The sequence below is a fragment of the Pinus tabuliformis genome, chromosome 8, assembly GCF_031772625.1.
Source record: "Pinus tabuliformis cultivar Carrire ecotype Pingquan chromosome 8, CPIR1, whole genome shotgun sequence".
NCBI lineage: Eukaryota > Viridiplantae > Streptophyta > Pinopsida > Pinales > Pinaceae > Pinus > Pinus tabuliformis.
The window spans coordinates 719,000,752-719,025,749 of NC_142294.1; the positions used below are offsets into that span (position 1 = coordinate 719,000,752).

The 24,998-nt window shown below is 39.7% G+C and overlaps 1 protein-coding gene and 1 pseudogene across 9 annotated transcripts in view; both read left to right on the forward strand.

Moving 5' to 3' along the window:
* The first annotated feature begins 3,608 nt into the window (after positions 1-3,608).
* LOC149237610 (DNA gyrase subunit B, chloroplastic/mitochondrial-like) overlaps positions 3,609-24,998 on the forward strand; it is a 396,014-nt gene continuing 374,624 nt past the window's right edge. For all 9 annotated transcript variants that reach the window (XM_089372714.1, XM_089372709.1, XM_089372710.1 and 6 more), the window contains exon 1: positions 3,609-3,864. Coding sequence is in view for 8 of the 9 variants with exons in the window: in XM_089372709.1 (XP_089228835.1) it covers positions 3,710-3,864 (155 nt within the window). In the remaining variant the exon portion in view is untranslated. The remainder of the gene's footprint in view (positions 3,865-24,998) is intronic.
* On the forward strand, positions 6,504-7,413 carry LOC149237611 (putative helicase MAGATAMA 3 pseudogene; annotated as a pseudogene).

Here is a 24,998-nt window from a genome sequence, read left to right on the forward strand (position 1 = left end):
TGGCTAAATCATCTATGAACCTGGGTTAGGCCCCTTATAAGCCAACATGTCTCATTTATGGTTGGGTGGAGAGTTGAAGACCCAATCTTAGTTACCTGTTTGTTTGGTTATATAAGATAAGTATTGCTCATACTTCACAAATTTGAATATTATGTACAAGTTATCTTATTAGTTTCATGCTTATGTTGATGTTAAGGAATGTGATTCATGTACGATAAGGGACATTGGCTTATCTATATGAATGGTTGAGGAAAGATTGAGTTCTATAAATGTTGCATAAGTATGAGTTACTGTGTTCTCTTTCATTAATTTGAAAAGCATGACCTACTTGCTTGTTGTTTAATTGCTTTGTGCATGTGAGTTGATTTTTTAAAAGAATGGAATTGTTAGCATGTGGGTGGGAGTTTCTTAAGTTCCCTGTGGGTTCAAGAGATTTCACTTGAATGTGAATTTCTTGGGTATAACTCCTTGTAAATGTCCTTTTTCTCAAGATCCTTTTTCTCAAGTTTTGTTGTTAATAATTCCTATGCATTCTTTAGTAAGTTTGGTTGTAAGTCACGACAAAAGTACCATGGCTTCCATGGCCTCAAGGTACTAGGAACCGTGGTGAATTCATGACTTCTCAAGACGAATATTTTCATGTTACAACATCTTAGTAGACCAGGGAGATAAACTCGCAAAAATTTCCAAGTATCAAAAGGTTATATAACAAGATTTAAGTCTCTTGTAGGACCCACCAAGTTGAGGGTCAGAAGGTCGAAAGATTGGTGGAATGACCGAATATTGAGTGAAGTTATAGTTGATCCCAAGTACATAGACGCAACCCTTTGTTAGGGCCCGCAGGTTAGGAGTTGGGCTAGATTAGACTGGATGCCTGTAACAACCCTGGGTTAAAAGTTCATGTAATAAAGTTAATAAAGGAAAAATAAGACCAAGGTCATGGCACATGTATGACAAGTTGAATCTTGGGCAAAAAATCCTAGTGGGTGTCCACTTCAGTTTATTTATGGCTAAGGAAATTGGAAAATGCATTTGTAAAGGATTTGGAAAGGAAAAGTGGCAATTATTGGCATTTATTTATGAAAATAAAGGAAAATAGTAGAAAAGGGAGATGAAAGGTCACAATTTTGCATGAGGAGGAAATTGAAGGAAAATAGAGGGAAAATGAAGGAATTAGAGGCCCCATTAATAAACAGGCTTCTGAGGATCAGTGCACATCCGCCTTCATGCATTGCCATTCTGTCTTCCCTATTAGGAGAGCTTCCTGTAGCAATGCCACTTGTTCTTTTAAAACTTTATCTGCTAAAGCCTTGTTCTCAACTGTTATTATATGAATTTTATGATCTCTTTCTTGTCCTTTAGCTTCTAAAACCTCGAACCTTTGTTTTGCATTTAACAATTCTTTCACATAAAGATCACATGACTAGGTGAGAGGTGTGGACATGTGACTATATAAGGCAAAATCATCAATGACTTTTCCTTTGGACTTATTGTTGCCATTTGCTTGTAGAGGAGACTTGTTTGAGTGCTTTTTGCGAAGGGCTCGAGTACTTTTCTTTTTAGACCATTTCTTCCTTGTTTGCTCCCATTTTAGACGGGCTATTCTTCATTTTAAAATGCCCCGATATTGTTTGGCATTGACCTAAACCCACTTCCCAACTTTGGCGGATGAGGTAATTTTCACTTGTCCTAAATCATTTGTCTCCACATGTTCTGAAATTTCTTGTTCCTTTGTCATGTTTGAATGCATTTACTGCTCCTTGCTCGCTGTTCAATACTTCTGCTGCATAAAAGCTCCCTGCTCTCACACTGCTCACTGTTCATTGCTCGCTGCTCTCACTGCTGCCCACACTGCTCACATTGCTCTGCTCATACTGCTGACCACATCGCTCACACTGCTGACCACACTGCTCTACTCATACATGCCCTGAAAATTTCAACTGCATTTTTCTGCTTCTATGCCAACTTCTCCCTTTGATACTGAACTGAGTGTGGGTAGACGTGAGAACATAAACCTGCCTGATTATTAACTCCCTCTCTTATTCCTATTGAATCGGTCAATACAGTGATTCTTTGGTCATTGTTTTCGCTTTTCATGGTAAAGGATTATAAACACCACTGTGCTCATTCTGAGCAGATATCCCTTGACCCAATTGGACTCCCTACTAGCTAAGCCATCCACTTTTGGATTTAGATTCCTCTTGACAAGGTAAAACTCAACTGTCTCAAATTTTCCAATTTGTATTCTTATTCTTTGCAAAATGGAGGATTGAGCTCGATTAGAGTTTCCTTTAAGTTTATTCCCATGTTGAATAGCTATCATAGTCCCCAAATACCATCAACTGCCACATTTTTTTTGATATAGTTAACTTTAACCCTTGCCACAAGGCCATAAATTCGATTGGATTATTGGTAGCACTCACCAAGCCCCACACTTATTATAATTTTATTTCTTCATTGGGGCTATAGATAACCTCTCTGCTCCTAAAAATGTTTTGATGTATGTTAAAGTATATAAATTTAATAAGTTAGAAGATAAATTTAATTAAAATATGAAATTGTTTATACATATTTTTTATTTTATTTTTTGAGATTGTTTTGCGAATTAATCACATAATCATTTATTTTGGTGGACTTTTTCCAACCAAATATTGTGGTTCATCCTTAGGACAAAGAAAAAATATGACCAATCCCCCAATTTAAATATTTGTATTTGGAGTAGTCTTTGAGTGTGACTTTTTTGAGTTTCTGACAAATTTGTCGCTAGAATTCGATGAAAAATTTTGTAGCCAAACCTTTGATTTGTGTTGTTTAAACTAGTTTTTTTACTGTATGTATGAATTCAACACCCTAAAAAACCGTCGAGGCACTAGTCAAACTCATCATTTCAATGGAGTTGTCTTTAGTGCGACTTTTTGGACTTTCGGGTGCAGGAATCCGGTGGAAAAATTTGAGGTGAAATCTTGATTTGTGTTATTTAACTAGTTTTTTGACTGTATATATGGACTTAGCACCCTAGAAAACCCCTATGGCACTTCAATTGCACAAGATTACCCATCAAGCTTGTGATTTCAATATATTCCTGTCGGATTTTAGAGAAATTTGACCAAAAAAGCCCATTGTAAAAACTTCCAAAAAGTGCACTTAAAACAACTCCAATATGAATACCTGAATTCTAGACAAATTAGATTGGAAAATAACCCATAAAACTTTCCAAAAAAGTACACTTAAAAACTATTTTTTATTTTATTTTTTAATTAAAATAATATTCTTATAAATATTTTAATTTTTAATAATATGTAGTTATTTTTTTAAAATTTGAATTAACAACTATATAATAAAATTTAAAAAATGAATTTTATTGTGTTTATAAATAAAATCATAATACCATTTTTAATATAATCTCTAAATAATCATATAATTATTACATTTAAGATAAATAATATATTGTTACATTAAAAATATAGTATATTGGTAATTTCACTTGTTCAACTAGTTTTTCTTTCCATCGTCAAATCCAGACAAGTTTTAGCGGAAACTAGCAACCTAAAGTTATCGATTCAAATATATGGTATTATAATAAATATTATTTTAATAATCTTGGGCAAGGCTCTTCGTCCATATTTTTTAGAGGCACAGCTTCATGACAGAACGACACTGTATTCTAGAGGGGTAGAGCACCCACCTTGCAACACGATTACCTTCCCCAATGGTAATGGCGATGATAAAGGTTCCTCCTACGACATCGCTGCGTCTCCTTGTTGCTTCCCGCCATCTCTGTAGCAGCACCACCAGGTTCAGGGCGCCTTACTTGCGACTCATTTCCTCCTGGGCAAATGTTTCACAGTCTTCCATCCCAATCAGGTAGCTATTTTTCCTTTAGAAACTCCACAGAACCAGAAATGTTAGCAAGTGTTTTCTTTATGCACTCTCAGCTACAGATATACAATAAAATTTGCAAGATGGCAACTCTGTGTGTACAATATTTTATAAAGACCTTGATTATATTTCTTAAACCTGTTTGATTTATGATTTTTTCTCTGTGCACTGTAGAGAATGAGTATTCTGCAAGGCGTCTTTTTCTGTTTCTTCTGGTCTCTAGCGACCTTTTTATAGAATAAAAGCTTCACTGAATCCAGCTCAATGGGTTGTGGGAAGTCCTCTGTTAAAGTCGCTAGACTTTGGCAGGAGTCGAACCTGTGACTACTAGTTCACTCGCGAGTTGCCATTGAAACAATTACTTGTTTCTTGCCAGAAATTGCTGAGAATAGGAGAACTGAGCAAACTATATTTTTTAAGAGTCTCAAGGAATACCATTTTTTCATTGTAAGGGCAACAGGTCTCAAACTTGTAAAAATTTTGATACCAACTTCGCATTTGAGGGCATAGTCTGAGCCGTGAAAAACGTAAATTTCTGTACAGTAGTATGAAATTCATTGAATTTTCTTTATAAGACGGATATAATACTGTGAATTTACTTTTGCATGTCTTTGAGATTTGACTTTGTCTTTGATGCTGTGAATTTGCTTTTGGATGAGATAAAATATCTCATGTCTTTGTCACCCGTCCATTCATGAACTCTTTAAAAAAACCATTTTAAAGATAGAAAATTCTATATATTATTTTTCTTGATTTACTTGGAGATCCTTCTAAATTTGGAAAAAATGCATGTTTTCGTGTAAATGAGATGTATACTTCTGTACTGTTTTTTTCTTTTCTTTTCTTTTTTGCCAAATTGTATTCGAATTCATATTCATATTCAAATCTCAAATCTCTTTCTACTATGGGTTTTTCCAAAAGGTTCATACCAAAAATGTGGACAGCTGACATTTATTTTCCTTTAATGTAGGTCCGCTGATAGACATTTGAAAATTTGCTTATCACACCATCCAAAACATGAATTTATTGTCAATCCACCAATTTTGGCATAAAACTCTGAGTACGATCTTTTAACCATATTAAAATGTTTCAAAGCAAAATGCTTGACGTTTTCATCAACTGTAATAATCAATCCTTGGGAAAACTATACATCTATTTTGGGAAATTAAAGGAATTCTCGTTGACTTATCTTAGAGAGTAAGTCCAATTCCATGTAGTAGATGCTAGTGATCTCTTATGTCCGTTTCCCATGGTTAGTCTGGCTATAATGTTTTCTTCATCTTTGATAAAAAAAAGTTTGAGAATTGCATGTTTATGTAGTATATGTGCTTCACTTATAGTGGGTTATACATTTAAAAAAAATAGCTCCAAGAATATTTACTTGTAGGATAGTGGTTTTGCATCAACATTGGAATATACTTTTTAGCCATGCAAGCTTAGGAATTTTATCATCAGATTATTCTTTGACCTGCTTATTTATTTTCCTTTCTATGACCAAAACAAACTACAATTTAGAAAAGATCCATTCAATACTTGCAACACAACCTAGATTGAATAGGTAAATATTAATTTAAGGAATGATGATTTTTATGGATTAAAGAGAACAAAGAAGGGTTTTATGGTTCTCAAGTTCAAGATTTCATGGTTGAAGATGATCAACAATGGAATCTGGCTGGGATCAAACACGTATCTAGCATTACCAACAATGACCGACAATTTTTGAGAGAGGTTCATTATGAGTTCTCAAGCAAACTTTTGTATAAATGAAAAATGTATAATTATAGCTGTTAGACTCCGTCTTGCTAGTCTGTTGTCTTGGAAAAGAGGCTAAGGCAAATCTCTCCCTTTTGTATCACGTTTGGTTGCCCTCTGGTCGGGAATGAAAGGCTTGTTGAAGCAGTTGGGCGTGAGAATTGGGGAGGCAACTTTTGTCACGTGGTTTCCAAGTATGATATTGTTCCTAGGATGCTCCTTGCACCGATTGAGTCAATTGCTAAGCCCTTTACTACTATTTGTTCTTATTGGCAGTGCATAAATGTGCCTGATTCTTTAATTCAAGATGCTGCCAGGACTCTTCTGAATCAGATCTTTGTTTCTCCAAGCAGCCCATACAGACCTTTTGGCACTTACATACTTTGCTCGAGCAATGGTGCAGCTTGTATTCAAAACGCTCAGACGGTTTTGGAGATGCTTAGTTTGACTATGCCAAGCCAACAAACTTCTTTGGATGAGATTGTACAGGCCTGTCTTTCAGAGCACATAAGGTATGATTCTGTTTTGGAGGAGGTTTTGCAAAACTCCATAAGAGGGATACGATCAATAGAGAATTCCAGTTCAGAATCTCCTTGCGAGATGGGTATCTTATTGCAGCTTGAAGCTATTGGCGTTGGAGCTCAGGATGACCTTGGACAGTTAGCCTTACACAAAGGAGAGTATTCCTTCCAACAAGGGGAGTGATTTGGCCCAGCTAAGTTCAAAAGAAAGTGAACTGATCCCACAACAAGTTCGTATGTTCGAGCTTGAGTGGTATAAAATGATTTGCCATGAGAAGGGTGACGGGTATTATGACTCTTTCAAGAACCGAAATGACAAGGACTATGGTGACAGTAACACTAAATTGATGAGGGCTTCTACCCAACAACTGGGAATGAGTTTAAACCAGAGGTAGTGGCAGCAAAACGCAAACACCGTGTGCATATTCTTGTCTGCGCACCTTCCAATTCTGCTTTGGATGAAATTGTTCTCCGTTTGATGAACACAGGTATTCGTGATGAAAATGGTCAAGTCTACAGTCCAAGTATTGTGCGAGTTGGTTTGCAAGCCCATCATTCTGTACAAGCAGTGTCAATGGACTATCTTGTGGAACAGCGTTTGAGCAGCATGGATAGAGCAGCTGCTATTTCTGGGCCTAATGTGGGTTCTGCAGCAATGAATCGTGACCTCGTTCGGGCTGCAATTCTTGATGAAGCTGCAATTGTTTGCTCCACACTAAGCTTCAGTGGAGCGAGTGTTTTTAGCCGTATGAACCGTGGATTTGATGTTGTTATAATCGATGAAGCTGCACAAGCTGTAGAGCCAGCAACTTTAGTTCCACTCGCCCATGGATGCAAACAAGTAATTCTTGTTGGTGATCCAATTCAGTTGCCTACTACTGTACTTTCTTCAAAAGCTGAACAGTTTGGATATGGCATGAGTTTGTTCAAGAGATTTCAATTGGCTGATTATCCAGTTCAGATGCTCAAAACTCAGTACCGTATGCATCCTGAGATAAGGGAGTTCCCTTCAAGGGAATTCTACTCAGAGGCTTTAGAAGATGGCGAGGATGTTCTACATCAAACAAAGCGTGCATGGCATGAATATCATTGCTTTGGGTCATTTAGTTTCTTTGATATAGAAGGAGAAGAATCTCAACCTACAGGAAGTGGTTCTTGGGTAAACATTGAAGAAGCGGAATTTGTTCTTCTCTTCTTCCGGCATTTGGTGGCAAAATATCCTGAACTTAAAGTCGGATCTAAAGTGGCTGCCATCTCATAATTGGCAGCGCTATTCAAACGGAGCCAAAATACTTTAAATTGGAACGAAAATATACATCACAGCAGAAGACATAGGATTCGATTCCTATTTCAAGACTTCAGTTAATGATTCAAAGGGATCTGCGCTCCAACATTTATCTCTTAATTGGCCATCAGAGGAATTCAAGGGAAACGATGCTCTGTTTTTAGAAAAAATGGTTTTTCATCGACCTGTGGGGGAAAGGTTCTTGGTCTATTTACTGTATGTAAAAATGATTTTGTTTCAAATAGTAACGTGGCTTGATTTTGCAAATGCGCTTGTCAAAAAGGCGACCTCCACATTCCACATGCCATTTTGGTCTAACAGCAAAAGGAAATGGAAAGTATAACGTGGCAGTCCAGGTCGAAAACAAAATTAGAACGAAGACATCGATCCTGAGCAGAAAAATAGGGACAGATTGCCTATCCTAGTCTTCAGTTATGATTTGGAGGGTTCACACTACAGCTTCCGCCTTTGTATTGGTCACAGATATGTATGCGCTGATCTTTAGGAACCGATGAGTGGCTTTTTACTATTTTTCATAGTGCCAGTTGAAACAGTTCCATCTTTTCATGGATCGGTTTTCTTCTGAGTTGTTTATGGTATTAAAAAACATTTGTAAAGTGGGGAGTGAGTTTTTCGGAGCGTTGGTGGAGAAAAACAAAGCTTCTATTGTACAGTTTTGATAGAGATTTTAATAAAAAATGCAGCTCTGACCCCTCAGATTCCTGTGGTATGAGATTTAACATTTGTGTCATCCTTTGTTTCATATGTAGCCTGTTATGTGTTCATTTCATTTCATGATCGTTTCTAATTGAACAAATGAAGTGTTAAGGTAGAATTCATAATTTGTATGCTCTGCCTTTAAGTTTGTTCATATTTAATGTTTTCTTCTGTTTGACAAGGATTCATCTTCTATGCCCTTGTCAACTCCTCAGCAGTCTTGCCGTTCCATTTAATCTCAATTTGATGTTAAAATTTCTTGCCTACCTTGCCTCAGGAGATAATCTATGTTTTTAATTATATTTCTCTGTTCAAGCTGTTTCTTTGCCCCATGTAGCCCATAAAACCCCATCATCCATTAAAACTCCTTTTTCTATCAATTTACTAGCCTAAAATTAGTATTCCTTATTGGTCATCTCAGCCCCTTTGAAGACTTTTCTGCCGAGATAGACCCGGAGAGAGCCCTCTCCTGTCCTCGTAGGGCTAGCTACGAGGCTGAGCTTGGTTTGATGTTGCCTTGAGTTTCGCCTTCCTCAGCCTGAGGCAAATTCGAGCGCTAACAATAGCCATAGTCTTGAATGATATAAAATACACTATTAAATCTTAAATAAAAAGATTAGGTTCATAACATGTTTGCATTGTTAGGTGCTATCATGGATTGCCAAGGGATGGTTTTGCAAGTTGTAAGTTGGTGGAGTTTTTGTATTGGATGGGGTTGTAAACAAAATTTCAATGAGTTGGGAGTTTTCAGATGTTGGTGTTGGTAACATGTACATGTGCTCACGGGTGGTACCTGTTACCGCTCAAACTAGTAGGGGACCTAAGGGGGATCCTTAAAGGGCAAATGCTATACCAAGGGCAACAAATGGAGACTTAGCTCACTGTCACCTCAGCTAAGGCTTCCTTCTATTTACAGACTTTCACCAATGGTTGGAGACCCTGTATATTATGGAGTCATCGATGAAGGATAAATCAATGAATGGATGTGGAGTGACCAAAATAATCCCTTTCCAGAAGAGTTTGAAAGATAGAGCTTGCTTGTTTTCTAAGCAAGGTGCAATGTCTTCAAGGAGAAGGAAGGGAGGATTTGAGCATTAGGTTTATGGGATATGATTTGTGAAGGAGTTTCCCAATCCCTAAAATCCTTGTTGAAATTGGTATTTCAGATGGTTCTTGAAGAATTGTCCTTTTAAGGAGCGGGACTACACGGGACCAAGTGGACCAAGTCTAGGTCAGGAGGAAGGAGTTTAGCAACCAATGGTGTTGTTAGCCTAGACAATGTAGGGGAAAAGATCAAAGAAAGAATATTCACTTAAATGTGTTGAATTTATCTAATAAGGTACTAGCCTTTGGGGATGCTAGGGCAAAGTTTGATCTCAGAGCTTGGGCTTGGATTTTCTCATAACTCCACTGTCAGAATGGCCTCAAATTTGGAGGAGGGCTTGAGGAGATACTAGCGCAAGAGGGGCTAGGAGATCGAACTTTTTGTAGGGCTAGTTCATCGGGAAAATGATGCCCTAGGTGACCCAACTTGGCTAGACGCAGGAAAAGGTGAAAGAAGTTGGTTTAAGGTGACCACCTTTTGGTAGATCAGTGCCTTAGTCTTGGGAGAATGGAGTCTATGATGAATATGAAAGAAAGAAAGAAAGAAATTATGAGGATCTTGGGTTCTTGGTTAAGGAGGCCTCAAGACTACTTCGCTAGCCTTCTAGGTCAAAGAGAAGCAATCTTGCAGCTTTTATACTTCGATGTGCAAAAGGTGATGGCTTATCAAGATCAATTCGTTGATAGAATTACCCCTAGGATATTTTGTTCACATTACATGGCCCATACATTGAGAGATGCTATAATAGAGACAAAATTCCACAATTTAAAGCAGTAAATGCATGCAACAATTAGCCCTAAGAATAGTGAAAATCCCAGTCCAATGTATATGACAAAGTAAAACAAGAATAACATTAAAAGCATGTACTTACATGTAATAGAATATATCCAACCATCCACAATTTGACAAGAGAGAAGCTCCAAGATAAGATAGACCAAATCCACACATCAAAATTCATCCATAAAATTCCAATTCATCCACTAAGAAAAAGTGCGAAATTCTCAAGAGAGAGAAGAGATCCAATCCAAAGTGATGATGAGCAAATGAACTCGTCTCACTTCTATTTATAGACTAATTAGGAGTTCGAATTGGCCTCCTTGGCTTACATTAGCCCCTAAACTAGCTCATAAATGAAAGAATAAGCCTCTTAAGAGGTCAAATAATAATCTATGGATGTCGTAGGGTCCTCTAAGAGGCCTAATGAGGTCCCTTGGGTGCCACAATGAAGAGTAGGACCCTCAAAAGTAGTGGACAAGGGGTTGGCCCCTTGTAATAAATTGTGGTGCTCCAAATGATATGTGGGGGCACACAAGTGTCCTCATGAGTCTCCAAACAAGTCGAAGATGCTTGTAGATCGCTTGTAAGGGCTAGGATGATTGTGTAGGTGATGCCACATCATCGTGCAAGTCTTGGATCATCTGCTAAGTGTATGGTGCAAATCTGGGGCCAGCTGGGCATGATGGATCAGGTGCATCTTCCTCGTCCAGTAAGTGAACCACGAGCAATCTCTGAATGGCTATGGTGATCCGTAGAGTGCTGGAGGATTAGGACCCCGTATAGGGAGACCAAACCCAAGATGGAGACCATCTGCAATCCTCCATAAGATCCAATGCGTCCACTAGCCTTCCAGTACAACAAGTCATTAGAGAAATCGAGTAAATGAGCTTACCAATCATGGACCACAGGTGGGGACTTCATAATGGCCTGCCTTTCCATAATGGGCTTCGGAATGTGCCAATGTCTCCTAAACTCCAAATGGGGTTAACCAAGAATCCTATTAGGTGGTTTCTACTTCTAAAGGGGATAATATATTCAAGGTACATCCTTCTAAAGTTGGTCGCATATGACAGATAGGTGAATGAGGTAGGGGATGAGAAGGGGCAGCCCTGGGTCACATGCTTGGGTACAAGGGTAGCTAATGTGGTACATGAGGTGCCTCGACCTTGATTTTCCACCTTTCTTTATATGCCTTTTGCCTTTTATGATTTTCTTTGATTACCTGCTCAGGGCTCAAGGGGTATGAGCATGATGTATAAGCTAAGTTGCATGAAACGGGGAAATGGAAACGAGTTTCCGAAACGGGAAGCGATACGAAACGCGACCTCCCCAAATTTTGGAAACGGGGAAACGCGAATATATATATATATATATATATATATATATATATCTTAAAAATATATAAAAATTATTATTATATATATGTGCAATCATAAAGCATTAATGATACATTTACATTATATGATTATAATTTATTACATTTAAACATTAAGATTAAATTTACATCACATTTACTCATGAGTCATGAATGATCACATAATGAAAATAAAAATATAGGAAAATCCAAAATCAGCCTTTATTTATATTAGTATATGAGGTTGCAAGTACAAATTAAAAAAAAAAAATTAAAAAACAACACATTACAACTGGGAAACGTGGCTTGTACGACCTGGAAACGCGTTTCCAGGCCGTACCGTACGCGTTTCCCAGTTTCGTTTCCGTTTCCTGCCTGAAACGACCCCTCCCCCCACGTTTCCTGCAACTTAGTTTATATGAATCCACGTGGATGAAAAAACATGTCTCTTGGGCTTCATGAACCTACATGATGGGGTAGCTGACCTTGACAATTTGCACATGTGTGGGCTTCACTTCAAAAACACATTTCTCCTTGTCCAAATTTAGTGATCTTTATGTCGATTTTGGCCCTCTCGAAAAGAGGAATTCAATGACATAATTATCTCCATCAAATTAGTTGTCCAAAGTTAAATTTGGCCCTAGTTTCCTATTTTAACATTGCTACTCTACGCAATCACCCTCCTGTGACCTCCTCACGGTCTTGGAAGGCTGAAACATGAACCTGTAAAGTCTCCCCTCACAGACACCAATCACTCTAGCAGATGTCATGCTAGATCCCATGGGATACATCAACACCTGTCCATCCCAGAACAACACGACATATCCTCTGTCCTCAATACAAGAAACCGATATCAGGTTCCTCCTCAGCCCCGGTACATAAAGAACATCCATCAATTTCAGAGGAGGTAATGACTCCCTCTGAAATGATATTGTCCCCACTCTTGCCACTTTGACCCTGGTGTCATCTCCAAGCACCACCTCAAAGTCTACTCCCTCTGTAAGACTTGTAAAGTGCTCCCTCACTCTAGTCATATGGCAAGATACTCCACTGTCTATGAACCAGACACTCGTGGATGTAGTACTAGTGGCTAAGCTCACCACCAACGCAAACACTGTATCAAACGTTGAGGTGAACTCTGCCACCTCGACTGATGCTGCCACTTCCTTCTCCTTCTTCCCTTTCTTCTTGGGACACTTGGATGCATAGTGATCCATGTTCCCACAAGCAAAGCATTTCACTTTGCTCATGTCCTTCTCAGACTTCTATTCCTCTTTCTGCTGCTTGGCCCCATGTTGAGAAATTTAAGGGCAATGCAATTGTTATATTTCTCTTTCTTAGATAACTGCTTGAGATATTATTTTCTTCAGATTTGATTGGTATTATTACTATGTATCATTATCATCAACCAACTATCAAAACAAGAAAGCCAATCTTGCACAAGTACACAAAATATTGGCACCATGCTAGGGCAAAAACCTCTCCAAAACTTGAGAGGAAAAACCCTTGAACTCTTTCTTATGGAATCTTTATTGAGAAATTACATGACCCAAACTTGACCTTGAAATGCCTTCAACATCAAATGACAATACCTCAGAATATGTACCCAGTAACACTGTTCAGTTCTGCAATTGAAGAATTATATCAGTCTGCACCAAAACAGTTCGGATAGGCTCTCCTAGCCTCGATCTACTCTTGCTCCATATATATATTTATTATACGTTGTCACAATTATGAATATAGCTAATGTACAAGGCTTCCACAAGATGATCCGATTGACTGTCACCACAACGAAGGAGGGTGCCCTAGATTTCAGAGCATATATGCATATGTGGACGGAGTTAGGGCTCTTCTAGCCTTATGGTACCCTGGTACTGTCATCCGCGGTCTCCTCCTTCCTAATGAGGTCAACACTGCCCTTCAAACGCAATCATGAAATGCAATATGCTAACCCAGATCCGGATGCTGAGACGAGGTGCAGGCTCGATGAGGGGACAAACTTCCTCATATGCTGCGGCTACTTTGCTACCTTGCTTCTTCGTGAGAGAAGTGTATTGAATTGCCTTGTGGAGGCTCCATATGTAGCCTATATATAGGCTTGCCTTCCCATTCATTGAGCTGATGTGAACTTTTTTGATCATTTAGCTGAGCCGACGTGGTTTCATAGCCTTCCTTTGAGCGGTTTCAAGAGTAAAACTGTGGGTACACATTTGAGTATTTCTTTGATGATCTAGGACTTACATTCATTACATTTACACAAATAATACATGACTGTCTTCATTTTTACATGACTTGTCTTGAGCTCTTTAATTAGAGCAAAAGTAATTCTTTAAATACAAAAATACATTAATGCAAAAATAATGAAGACCGAACCTAGTTACACTATTTTCAACTCTCCCTCTTAACTAGGGAGGTATTCATTCATACATGGTACATGGACATTCTCGATACAAGAGTTCTCATAAGCAAAGAGTCGGATTAGTTATCCATCTGTTATAGCATCATTTCAACTAACACTGTTTCCATATAGCAAGGCCTTGACTGTCGCTCTATCTTTCAATCATAGATCAGAGCACAATGTTGGGGAGACCAATGACTTATAGACAAATTCGTCATTGTCTCTCTTAGGGTCATACCCACCGGGGTGTTCTCTGAGTATGTCCTACTAGGACTATTCTCATCTTGGGTTTCCAGCCCTCAAGAATATCGGTCCTCTTGCCCACTCTTGTCTTGGATGCCCTACCTCATCCTCAAAAAGTGTTGGATGCCAGATGATAACTCAATCCTCCATTTCTTCTTCGTTCTCGAAAGACAGAAATGTAGTGTCTATCTTTCCCGCTCAAATAGGGACGACATATCAACTAGACCAAGCTTGTCTCGAAAATACACAAGCTTCTTGTTCAGAAGCGCTTTTGTTAATATGTCGACAGTCTGCTCATCTGTGGGAACATATTCCAACTTCAACACTCCATCCTGCACCAGCTTCCGAATATAATGATACTTGTTGTTTATGTGCTTTGTCTTCCCATGAAACACTGGGTCCTCAGACAATCTTATACAACTGGTATTATCACAATGAATCGTTGTAGAGGCCAACGGTCCTGCAAATAAGTTGGATAACAATTTCCTTAACTAGACCGCTTCCCAGCTGACTTCACATGCTGCTACATACTCGACTTTAGTACTGCTTAGGGCAACTGTCTCTTGCTTTTTGCTCATCCAAGAGACCATCAAGGATCCTAGACTGAAGCATCCTCCGGTTGTGCTTCTACCATCCTTCTCGCTGCCTCCCCAATCGGAATTAGTAAATCCTGTTAGAAGTACATCTTTCCCTTTCTCATATTTTAGGTAGTAATGTATGGTTCCACACAAGTATCTCAGTATATGCTTGGCTGCTACCCAATGATCATGACGAGGCTCCATTTGAAAGTGGCTGAGAACATTCACTGCAAAGCATATATCTGACCGAGTATTTACTAGGTACATCAATGATCCAATTAATTGCCTGTACCTTGTGGGATCCACCAGACTGGATTCAGAGTTTCTTAACAGTCTCAGGTTCGTGATCATAGGAGTCATCATAGGCTTGCACTCCATCATATCAAACCTTTTGAGAATTTCAATTACATACTTTCCTTGACCCAAATAAATCTCATTGGGTTCTTGCCATACTTCCAGTCCCAGATAATAGTGCATGGACCCTAGATCCTTCATATCGAATTCTGTCGTTAACTGTTTCTTGCATTCCAAAATACGTTCTTCTACACCAGTTAGTAGAAGATCATCTACATATAGTAAGATGATGACAGGTTCATCTTTTACCACTTTGATGTAGAGATTGGGATCAACCGAACTTTTGGTAAAGCCCAGTCTTTGCAGATTGGTGTCCATTCTGGCGTACCATGCTCTAGGTGCCTGCTTGAGGCCATATAGGGCCTTTTTCAACCTGCAAACATAGTCTCCTTTACCTTTGACCTCGAATCCCAAAGCTTGCTCAATATAGACTTCTTCATCTATGGTGCCATTCAGAAATGCAGTCTTTACGTCCATTTGATGAACTTTCCATTTCATGGATGCAACTAGAGAAATCAATGAACGAATGGTTGTATATCTTGTTGTAGGAGAAAAGGTTTCTTCATAGTCAATTCCTTCTTCTTGTGAGAAACCCCTGGCCACAAATTTGGCTTTGTATTTGTCTATGCTCCCATCCGCAACATGCTTAATTTTGTAAATCCATTTCGAAGTTACCACATATTTGTTTTCCGGTCTAGGAACAACTTCCCAAACCCCATTCTTCATTATCGATTGGTATTCCTCATTCATGGCAAACTTCCACTCAGGATGCTTGGAAGCTTCTTCGAACGTGGATGGCTCATCTTCTATCAATTTTGACATGTAGGCTGCATATCTAGGGTACCTTTTGGGTTTCTTGCTTTCTCTAAATTTTCCACTTGCCTGATGTCCTTTAGCTTCTTGAAGTGTGGAGGTCAACCAATTAGGTCTCTTCCTCTTTTCAGGGATAGTGATAGGTTCACTCAGACCTTCATCTTCTTGATGATTCTTCTTTGTTGACTTCTTCCTCGAATATAGGAAGATCTTCTTCATCGGAATCAGATGAAATGTCATTTGACCTTTTGAATGCAATATTTTCATCAAAGATTACATTTCAACTTAATTCTATATGATGTCCTTCTTTGATGTAGATTCTGGAAGCCTTGGATGAATTACTATATCCCACAAATATTCCATTCTTGCTTGTTGGATCTAGCTACTTCCTTTTATCCTTGGGAATGTGGATATATACTAGACACCCAAATATTTAGAGATGATCCACAGTAGGCTTCTTCCTAGTGAAGACTTCCTCAGGTGTTCGATTATTCAGAGATCTATGGGGACTTCTATTCTGAACATACATAGCATTCTTTGTTGCTTCACCTCATAGGAATTTCGATAGATCTTGGTCATGAATCATAGCTTTGACACTTTCTTCTATGGCTCTGTTCTTTCGTTCATCTACCCATTCAGGATTATACGGAACTATAAGCTCCCTTTTGATCCTTGCCTCCTTGCAGAAGGCTATGATTTCTTTCGAAGTATATTATTTACTGTTGTCAGATCTCAAAATCTTGACTTTCCTTTCTGTGAGATTTTCTACTTCGGCTTTGAACTCTTGAAATTTTGAAAAGACTTCATCTTTGGATTTAAGAAGGTAAACCCAAGTTTTCTTGGAGTGGTCATCTATAAAGGTGACATAGTATAGATGTCCTCCAAGAGATTTGGTCATAGGACCACAGACATCAGAGTGTATAAGATCAAGTATTTCTTGAGCACAGGATGTGCTATGTCCAAATGGCTTCTTTGCAATCTTGCCCAATGCACAACCCTTGCATATACCTTCATGTTCTTCCTTAAGATTTGGGATTCCATTCACTATGGAGTTCAGGGTTGGAAGAATTTTGAAGTGTAAGTGACCCAACCTTCTATGCCATAATTCACATGGGTTGATTTTAGTATGTACGAGTGCTTGATTTGAAGGAGAGGCTAATCTGTATAATTTGCATTCTCAGACACCAATGGTTCTAGCTTTTTCAAGACTTGAATCGTTAGCCCGAACAACTGCTATTCCATTTATAAAAGCTACTCTATCACCCTTTTCTTCTAAAGATGAAATAGAAATAAGATTTTTGCACAGACTTGGAACATAGAGGATGTTGTTGAGATGAATGTTGCTTCTGTCATCAAGCTTGATGGAGGTAGATCCGATGCCTTTCACTGGATAGTTTTTGTTGTCACCAAGCTCCACAGAATAGGAGGACTTTCCCTTGGAGAGAGTCTTGAGTTGATGATGGTGACCGGTCATATGCCTTGAAGCTCCACTGTCTATTACCCAGATGTTTTCATCTTGGAATGTGCCCGAGAGTGCAGAGAATAAACCATCAGCTTTTGTAGATCTGTCAGATTTGGAGATTAGATAAACCCATGCTTGCTTGATCTTTTGATTGATGAGGTTTGTCAACCATAGCCCAATACTTGCCAACTGCTGCATGAGGGAGTTGATCTTCTTTCTGCCCTTAGATGAACCACCCTCTGATACCATGTTGAGAAATTTAAGGGCAATGCAATTGTTATATTTCTCTTTCTTAGATAACTGCTTGAGATATTATTTTCTTCAAATTTGATCGATATTATTACTATGTATCATTATCATCAACCAACTATCAAAACAAGAAAATGAATCATGCACAAGTACACAAAATATTGGCACCATGCCAGGGCAAAAAACCTCTCCAAAACTTGAGAGCAAAAACCCTTGAACTCCTTCGTATGCAATATTTATTGAGAAATTACATGACCCAAACTTGACCTTGAAATGCCTTCAACATCAAATGACAATACCTCAGAATGTGTACCTAGTAACATTGTTCAGTTCTGCAATTGAAGAATTATATCACTCTGCACCAAAATAGTTCGATAGGCTCTCCTAGCCTCGATCTAATCTTGCTCCATATATATATTTATTATACGTTGTCATAGTTATGAATATAGCTGATGTACAAGGCTTCCACAAGATGATTCGATTGACTGTCACCACAGCGAAGGAGGGTCCCTAGATTTCAGAGCGTATATGCATACGCGGATGGAGTTAGGGCTTGTCTAGTGTTACGGTACCCTGGCACTGTCATCCGCAGTCTCCTCCTTCTTATTGAGGTCAGGGTTGCCCTTCAAACGCAATCATGAAATGCAATATGCTAACCCAGATCCGGATGCCGAGACAAGGTGCAGGCTCGATGAGGGGACAAACTTCCTCATAGGTTGCAGCTACTTCGCTACGTTGCTTCTTCATGAGAGAAGTGTATTGAATTGCCTTGTGGAGGCTCCATACGTAGCCTATATATAGGCTTGCCTTCCCATTCATTGAGCCGACGTGAACTTCGATTAGGCTGATGTTTCCTTCGATCATTTAGTTGAGCCGACGTGGTTTCATAGCCTTCCTTTGAGCGGTTTCAAGAGTAAAACTGTGGGTACACATTTGAGTATTTCTTTGATGATCTAGAAGGACTTACATTCATTACATTTACAAAAATAATACATGAATGCCTTCATTTTTACATGACTTGTCTTGAGCTCTTTAATTAAAGCAAAAATAATTCTTTAAATACAAAAATACATCAATGCAAAAATAATGAAGACCGAACCTAGTTACACTATTTTCAACATTGGTGGACCCCTCCTTCCTCTTGCCCTTCGCTGCAAGGGCGACATTCTTCTCCTCACTTGCCACACCACTCTGGTTGCCCACCTTAGCACTCCTCATGATCTCCTCCTGGATGAAATCGTCCCACATCCTTCTCCAATCTAGAAAGTGCTTTCTGGCCACAATACCATGTATGAATCCATCCCATTTCTTGGTGAACCCTCTAATGCAATCCTGACCAACTAGTTCTCAGGGATGGCCTCTCCCATGGCAGCCAACTCATCCTTCAATTGTGAGATCTTGGTGAGGTATGAGGTCACACTGTCGGTCTTGGTCCTCTTGGTTTATCTTAGCTTCTGCCTCAACACCATTTTCTTGTTCTCATTGGAACTCTGGTGTAATGTGACAAGAGACTCCCACATCTCGTAGGCAAATCTCATCCTAGTCACATGAGGAAATAGGTGGTCTTTGATGGCATTAAGAATGATTCTCTTTGCTTTTATGTTTTTCTTGTTGAACTCAGTCAATTGAATAGGATCTGTAGGAGGTTGCACAAGACGCTCCACACTATCCCATACATCCAACTCCTCAAATAAAAGCGTCATCCTCTCCTTACAGGGGCCACAATTTTCTACCCCTACCAGTCTGTCCTCCACCCTTATACTAGTTGCCATGACCCTCCAACTGACACCAAAAATTTTAGATCTCTCACAGATTTGACACAAGGCAACCCTCCTCCCTTTGAACCAACAGTCCTTTGGGTTTCTGAAGACGGTTTGAGGCTAGCTTCACACTGTTCTAGAAGAAGATTTGTTTGCTGGTTATTATATCGGCTAATTTCTCCTCAGATTTGAAGGGTCTTTTCTCAGATCTAGAGCTTGGGATGCTCTGATACCATGTAGAAAAATTAGGTACTTTTGTAACAAGAATTGTATGTGTTGTGTACTTTTTCCTTAAACTGGATAGCTCTGAGGATTGGGAGTTCTCCTATTTTTTCACGACATAGAGAGCATTGAAGAAGGGAGGTCCAAGGGACTCCAGAGATCAGAGAAAGACTCCCTTGTGCTATGTAAATTTGCATTTTCATTTGTGAATGTCTATGGGTCTGAACTGTTGAAGAATCTAGGGCAAATGTGTGTAGTGTGATTCTTCGTTACCTTGATAACAATTTGTGGAGTATTTTTATTTTTCCTTATTAGCTTATTCTTCTTCTTCTTCTTATGCATATGTGTGTACTTCATCAAACTGCTACCAAGACATAAAACAAGAACACAAGATGTTGGCCCTCTGCCAGGGGAAAAACCTCTCCTTGTAAGAGGAAAACCCTTGAGTGAATTTCTCTTATTGAAGCTTCTATTGATCAATGCCAAACCCTAGACCCTTGACTCGAATATACTCCAAGCACAAGTCAAGTCCTCTCCTTTTTTCTACACTTTGTTCCCTGGCACATAAGCTTCCTCCTTTCGGCACTTCGTTCCTCAGCACTTCGTCCTCCTCCTTTGATTCTTGTCTAGAGATAGATCTTCCTTGAGTGAGCCTTCTAGATGAGGTGTTCCTCTTCTATCCCTTGCTCAAGTAGACTTCTTCTATGACCAACTGAGATCCTTCTTGAGATATGAGTGTATGATTGTACTGTTGTTCTGTTGCCCTAGTTTCTCGCACACGTGGGAGGATTACTAAGTGTTTATATGCTCTTCTCTCCTTCGCTTGAGTGTCTTTCTTCTATGCTGGAGTAGGAGGCCTTGTAGGCCTAGTTTTAGTCCCGAACAAAGATACAACTGATATTTTTGTTGCATTCCTCTCTTTGAGAGGCGTAGGATTGATCTAAAGATCATTCAATTCTGACATGTACAAATGAAGTTATGAATTTATTTTGATTATGGTCAAATTGTCAAGGTCGGCTAGCAAACTTATGTAGGCTCAGAAGCTCAACAATCACATCTATTCATCCTCAGCGTTGCATATAAAAAGAAGGTGACTTAGCCTCATTTGGACACACTCATCTTCACACTTCTCTCTCTCTCTCTCTCTCTCTCCATATTGACTGGGTGCGGATTTCTTGGCCTCTCTCTTTCCACACGTTCGAAATTTCAAGAGAGCGAAATTTCAAGAGGCAGAAATTTTAGGAGCGAAATTTCAAGAGGCTGAATTTTTGGACAGTTTGACCAAGCGTTGACCTCGTTTGACTGCATTTTTGTGATGGCTATCTCTGTTTGCACATGCCGCATTTTTGGGCACAGAAATCGAGGCTAAACGTTGACTTTGACCAGCGTTGACTGCAGTTAGGGCTGACCACAGGTGGGCTATTTGACCAGATTTTGACTGGGTTGTTTTTGGGCTATTTTCAGGGCTGATTCATCTTGCTATTTCGAGGCTGAAGTTGACTGAATTTGACCAATTAGTTGAGGGTAAAATCTGCCATGTTGACCAACTTTGACTTTTCTGGTTAGGGCTCTTTTGCTGCTGTCATAAATTATCAAATTTGTAAATTGTACTATCTCTCTCTGCTGAACTATTGAAGACTATAAGAAGAATTGATCAAGGGTTTCCCCACATTGGGGTTTGTCCCTCGCTGGTGCCACATCTTGTGTCCTCTTGTCTTGGCTTGTCTTCTACTGTTTATGTTTATGTTCTATCTGCATTTTACTATCATGTTGTTGTCATTGCTAAATTGGATATTGATATTGGGCTAATTAAGAAATTGAAGTAAAATTGCTCTAAAGCATAGAACATTCCATTGTTACCTAAGATTAACATGGAATCAGAGCCCGAGGTGAAGACAAAGCCCAAGCAAGAGTGAAAGAGCAATCACCAAAGATAGTTGGACAAGGACAAAAGGTTCAATGGGTTCGTCATCCTACTTCTTGGCGGAAGACAAGCTCCATGATAAATCTGACTATCATGGATGGAAGATGTCTTTTGATTTGACCTTTGAAGAAAAAGAAATGATGGACTATGTGCAGGGTAAAATCCCTGAACCTCCTTCAAATGCACCGGTTGCTGCAAAGACCAAGTACAATAGGGCTGAAGTCAAAGCAAAGAAGATTATTAGGGATTCCATTGACAAGGTGAGACAGATGGTGACAGGTATGCCCAAGTTCAAAGTAGAGCATGAAGGTAAATGTTCGGGATGTGCCGAAGGAAAACTTACAAAGGGAGCATTCCCCTCAAGTAATAGCAAGACCACATATATATTGCAATTGATCCACTGTGACATATCTGGTATGATGCCCATAAACTCTTTGGGAGGATACTTATATTATGTCACCTTTACGGACGATTATTCTTGCAAGACCTGGATCTACTTCTTGAAGAAGAAGGATGAAGTGTTCACCTGGTTTCGACATTTCTAAGCCTTGATTGAAAACCAATTCGAGAAGAAAACCAAGATATTGAGAACTGATAATGGGACCGAGTACGAATCCAATGAATTCCAAGATTATTGTAGAGAAGATGGCATTAAGAGGGAGACTACAACATCATACACCCCCGAGCAGAATGGTGTGGCTGAATGGAAGAATTGGTCTATTGTAGAAGCTATTCGTGCCATGCTTCATGATCAAGGCCTTCCGAAGTTTCTATGGGCTGAAGCTGCAAATACCGCCATGTATGTTCAAAACCAATGCCCTCATCAAGCATTGGAATCCAAGACTCCCGAATAAATGTTCACTTGTCAAAAACTCGATGTCCCTCATTTTAGAATTTTTGTAAGTCCCATATATTTTCATGTGCCGAAAGAGAAAAGAAGCAAATTGGGTGCATCTGGGATGAAAGGAATCTTTGTGGGCTGTAGTGAAAATTTTAATAGTGAAAATTTCAAGGGATATAGAATTTATGTAGCTGGTCAAAAGGAAGTTGAGATAAGTCATGATGTCACCTTCGACGAAGATATGGCCCTCAGGAAGATCAACAACCTTCCTATCCTAAGGACAAAGAAGCTGACATCAGAAATCAGGGTGCAAAAGAATACAAAACGATGCATGATGTTGATGAACCTATGGATCCTGTAGATCCTCCTCCTCATGAGCCTTCCTCCTCCACGAGGAGACCCTCATGGCTTAGGGAGACTCTCGAAGATGCCGAGAGACACATTGCACCAAGGGGGACTTTCTGTGAAAGAAAGAAGTCGAACAAGTATCAAGGATAATGGATCGCCATGAGCACTATCATTCAAAATGAGCCTTCATCATTCAAAGAAGCCATGAAGCATCAAGTATGGAAGGATGCTATGAATGAAGAATACGAGTCAATTATGAAGAATGATGTCTGGGATGTGGTCCCTAGACCTTAGGACAAATCGGTTGTCACCTCTAAGTGGCTCTACAAAATCAAGCATGGAGTTGATGGCAGTGCAAACCCTCTCATTTACAAATGTAAGAGGGAGTTGGCTTTTGAATTTGAGATGAAGGACCTAGGACTGATGCACTATTTCCTAGGGTTGGAGGTCTGGCAAAAGCCAGGTGAAATTTTCCTCTCTCAAGGAAAATATGTTGTGAAGATATTGGAAAGATTTGGGATGGTGGACTGCAAACCTATGACTACTCCGATGGAACTTAACTTTAAGAAGTTATGTGGTAGTGCTGCTGGACTTGAATTGGGAAATACTTCTGAGTATCGTCAACTCATAGGAGCACTGATGTTCTTGGTGAACTTCCGTCCAGACATATGTTTTGCAGTTAACACATTGAGCCAATATATGGTTGAGCCTCATCATATACATTGGATTGGTGCCGAGAATCTTCTGAGATATTTGCGGGGCACAATCACTCATGGACTGAGAAACACTGCCGGAGATGTGAGGCTACATGGTTATCCTGATGCTGATTGGGCTAGCAGTGTGGTGGATCACAAGAGCACTTATGGATGCTGTTTTTCTTTGGGTTCTGCTTTGATATCCTGGATGAGCAGGAAGCAGAAATCGGTTGTCTTGAGCATCGCCAAGGCCGAATACATAGTTGTTAGTATGGCCTCCTGTGAAGTTTTCTGGTTTAGGAAGCTCTTTAGTGAGCTGTTTGGACATGTGCTGGATACCACCGTGATCCTCTGTGACAACCAGAGTGGGATCCGATTATAAGAGAATCCCGTGTTTCATGGTTGCTCCAAGAATATAGATATCAGGTACCAGTTTATCCGGGATATGGTAGAACGAGGAGCAATAAGGCTCCATCACATTGGGACTGATGAGCAGGTCGCCGATATTTTGACAAAGCCCTTGGGGATGGTCAAGTTCTTGGCCTTCTGAGAACGACTTGGAGTCGTGGAGAGACCCTCTTATGAGGGTCCTATATGAGATGGACATTGAGCTGTGGGAGCTCCGGGGGTCTTTGGGTACTTCTTAGAGCGATGAGCAACCATAGGGTGAGTGGTTCAGCCTTACCCTAGTGGTTTGTTGTATACAGGGTGAGTGGTTCAACCTCCCCCTGCGATACCCCTTGGCGACATGTAGGCAAGATGAGTGGTTCATCCTTCTCCTGCTGAGACATCCTACCCATGCAGTTTGGGACTTATGGGAAGTACCTCTCATTTGGCCAATGAGTAGGGAAATGAGGATAGGGACCATAGTACTACCGATGGACGCATCATGTACTACCGTACTCCCTATGCTAGGATAACTGATATTGATCTGGGATCAATTGGAACTGACTTCGGGTTAGTAAGAGTGGTATGAGACGCTCTCTTTTGATTGGAACTGACTTCGTGTCAGTAAGAGTGGTATGACACACTCTCCTTTGATTGGGATTGACTTCGGATACATTCTTGATCACTTCTTCTTCTTCATAGTTCAACAGAGCAGAGCAATGCATTGATGGCAGAGATAGTATAGATTGGTAGAGGGATTAGCAGATGGAATTCTCCCTAGGTAAGAGGCTGTGTTAAAATTGGCAACTAGGGCTAAACTCCACATGGGTCATCTTATTTATGACAATTGATATTTTTATTGGATTCCTCTCTCCTAGAGGTGTAGGATTGATCTAAAGATCATCCGATTTTGACATGTACATATGAAGTTATGAATTTATTTTGATTATGGTCAAATTGTCAAGGTCGGCCAGCAAATTTATGTAGGTTCGAAAGCCCAACAATCACGTCTATTCATCCTCAACGTTGCATATAAATAAAAGGGGACTTAGCCTCATTTGGACACACTCATCTTCACACTTTTCTCTCTCTCTCTCTCCTCATTGATTGGGTACGGTTTTCTGGGCCTCTCTCTTTCCACACGTTCAAAATTCCAGGAGAGCGAAATTTCAGGAGGTCGAAATATCAAGAGAACGAAATTTCAGGAGGCCAAATTTTCAGGAGAGCGAAATTTTAGGAGGCCGAAATTTCAGGAGGCCGAAATTTCAGGATAGTTTGACCAAGCATTGACCAGCATGCGTTGACCTCCTTTGATTGTGTTATTGTGAGGGCTA